The sequence below is a fragment of the Penaeus japonicus genome, unplaced genomic scaffold, assembly GCF_977035675.1.
Source record: "Penaeus japonicus unplaced genomic scaffold, GWHDUDI00000001_assembly GWHDUDI00000012, whole genome shotgun sequence".
Classification (NCBI taxonomy): Eukaryota; Metazoa; Arthropoda; class Malacostraca; order Decapoda; family Penaeidae; genus Penaeus; species Penaeus japonicus.
This window is the reverse complement of record NW_028234414.1, coordinates 17,519,732-17,522,231: the sequence shown is the minus strand read 5'-3', so window position 1 is coordinate 17,522,231 and position 2,500 is coordinate 17,519,732. Positions and strand designations below refer to the sequence as shown.

The following is a 2,500-nucleotide window of genomic DNA, read 5'->3' as shown; positions in this document are numbered from 1 at the left end:
GATCAACGTTATCACAGTTACTATTCTGCACTTGATGCCATCCTCCTAGTAGGCTCTACACATACATCTAGTAAACAGCATTTGACCTTCCAAGAAACCATCACATCACAAGTCATGAAGTTAGGTCTGCACAACATAGCGTAAGTAAATAACATTGTTAATTTTATACGTGTGCTGAATTGTTGCTGTCAAATGTATTACATGCATGTCACGTCAATATTATTGAAGGAATCCATGTGAAAGCAATGGAAGTAGATTGTAATTGTTTGAGTTTGAACAGGAGCGAAGAAGAAATCCTTAGCGGCGTGCAGTTCCTTTTGTCCGAAGGGAACTTGTTGCGGATGGTGGTTGAGGAAAGTGAGAGCAAGGATTCAGAGCTCCTGAGAGAAGAGAAGTCAGAATTCATGGATGAAAGTGAGATTGAGTCCAGCACAAAAGAAGCAATTCATGATGAATTAAGTGAGAGAAAATTAGAGGACTCAGGGGATGAGGGTACAAGTGGAGGTTACTTTGACATGTTGCCTGTAAGTTGATATTTCTGAGATTTTAGGATACATTCAAAGTCCACTATGTTTCGTTATATATATTTTTACAAATAGATGGTTCCATAAGGGCTTGGGTCACTAAGGAGTCAATTACATACCTGTCCACTCCTGTTTACCCCATTATTTGATATATTTCTTAAAAATATTATTTTATTCCTATTACTATTATTATCCTTATTAATTATTATTAATGATAATCATAATGATAAAAACAATGATAATAAAAAAAATAATTAAAATTCCCAAAAATTCAAATGGTAGAGCCATATATGTGCAAAAAAAAAAAACGATAAAATAATGCCTTAGTGGATAGTGTACATATACAGGTCAACAGGTTATGATGGATGTTATTCTATTTGTACATATATAATTTGTCTTTTTACTTGATATTGCATTTGCATCACCCAGACCCATTATTTAGTAATTTACCAAGAAATTATTAGATTGATATAAACAAGAAATGAATTATTCAGAATATAATCTCAAGTAGAATATATTGCTTGTCCCCATTTTATCAGATCGACTCTTATGTATTTTGACAGGAGGAACTCATCATTCACATTTTAAAAGAATTGGACATAAGGAGCTTATGTCGCTTGGCCCACACCTGCAAACTTCTTCAGAAATTTACCTCCGATCCCTTCTTGTATATAAGACTGAATCTCAAGGTATTACTGCAAGTGTTCAGTGTGTTTGCAATTGATTACTTGCCTTAATTTTTTGTAATAATGATTTCACAGAATGGTAGTAATATACATTTGATAGGATTATTTTCTTTTTCTTTCCAGAACTGTTGGTGGTTGGTGAGGAATGCCACCCTAGAATGTCTCTCGTCAAGATGCTCACTTCTTCAGAGTCTTGACCTTTCATGGTGTGGTCCATACAATGCTCTTGACACCGAAACATTCATGGAATTCATTCACACATGTGGAAGACAGCTCACCATATTGCGTCTCAATAACTGTCACTTCATTGATAATTATTGCCTCTATATGATTGCTAATGTCTGTCTCAACCTAGAGGGTTAGTTTTAATTAGCAACCTTTGCTTTCTGTGTCATTTTTCCAAGAATTTGCTGTCATGTGACATATGTTTTTGCCTAAAGATAACAAATTCAAAAGTGTGTATTTATTTATTTGGGAAGCTTTATATTATAGGGAGTTAAATGATTTAATTGTAATATGAACCCAGATGATTATTTCACAAGTGATATACCTGAAACCAAGAACACAGTTCAAAAAAGAAATAAAAAAACTGTAATAATATTGTCAGCTAATATTTGACGAGATTGCATGCAATATCACCATTACAAAGGAGTATGGTCAATAGACTGAAGACAGAAGTACAAAAGCACCAGATGATGATCAGTTTGGGAAATCTTTGGCAATTATCACTTTTTTAAAATATCTTTTGGTAGTTTTATGAAATAATTAACCAGCTAATTATGTCAATTATTTTTCTAGAACTGAGCATGGCCAACTGCACCAAAGTAGATCATCTTGGTTTTGGAGAGTTGAAGAAAGCCAGGTGTTTAAGTCGATTAGACTTGTCTCGAACACGCATCGATTTTCATACTCTGCAGCTGTTGCTACAGCATGCTGGTCAACTTCGCCATCTTAGCTTAAGTAAATAACAATATTTTTTTTTTTTTTTTTTTTTTTTTTTTTTTTTTTTTTTTTTTTTTTCTCTCTTCTTCTCTCTCTCTCTCTCTCTCTCTCTCTCTCTCTCTCTCTCTCTCTCTCTCTCTCTCTCTCTCTCTCTCTCTCTCTCTCTCTCTCTCTCTCTCTCCAGTATCAAATAAAATTATATGTTTGATAAAATGAGACCTATACCATTAAGTATAAGAAAAATTAGTGAATGTGATAAGTAATTTCATGATCTTCCTTCAGATAACTGCACTCAGCTCGATATGGACGAAGTAGCACTAACTCTTGCTACCTTTAGCCGTGATCTGT

The 2,500-nt window shown here is 34.0% G+C and overlaps 1 protein-coding gene across 1 annotated transcript in view; it reads left to right on the top strand.

Annotated features, from left to right (window-relative positions):
• Fbxl4 (F box and leucine-rich-repeat gene 4) overlaps positions 1 to 2,500 on the top strand; it is a 10,026-nt gene that overhangs the window by 5,907 nt on the left and 1,619 nt on the right. Inside the window, exons 5-10 of the mRNA XM_043000121.2 lie at positions 1 to 140; positions 281 to 524; positions 1,088 to 1,213; positions 1,334 to 1,568; positions 2,009 to 2,170; positions 2,435 to 2,500. The exon at positions 1 to 140 is cut by the window's left edge and continues 19 nt beyond it; the exon at positions 2,435 to 2,500 is cut by the window's right edge and continues 97 nt beyond it. Coding sequence (XP_042856055.1) covers positions 1 to 140; positions 281 to 524; positions 1,088 to 1,213; positions 1,334 to 1,568; positions 2,009 to 2,170; positions 2,435 to 2,500 — 973 coding nt within the window. The remainder of the gene's footprint in view (positions 141 to 280; positions 525 to 1,087; positions 1,214 to 1,333; positions 1,569 to 2,008; positions 2,171 to 2,434) is intronic.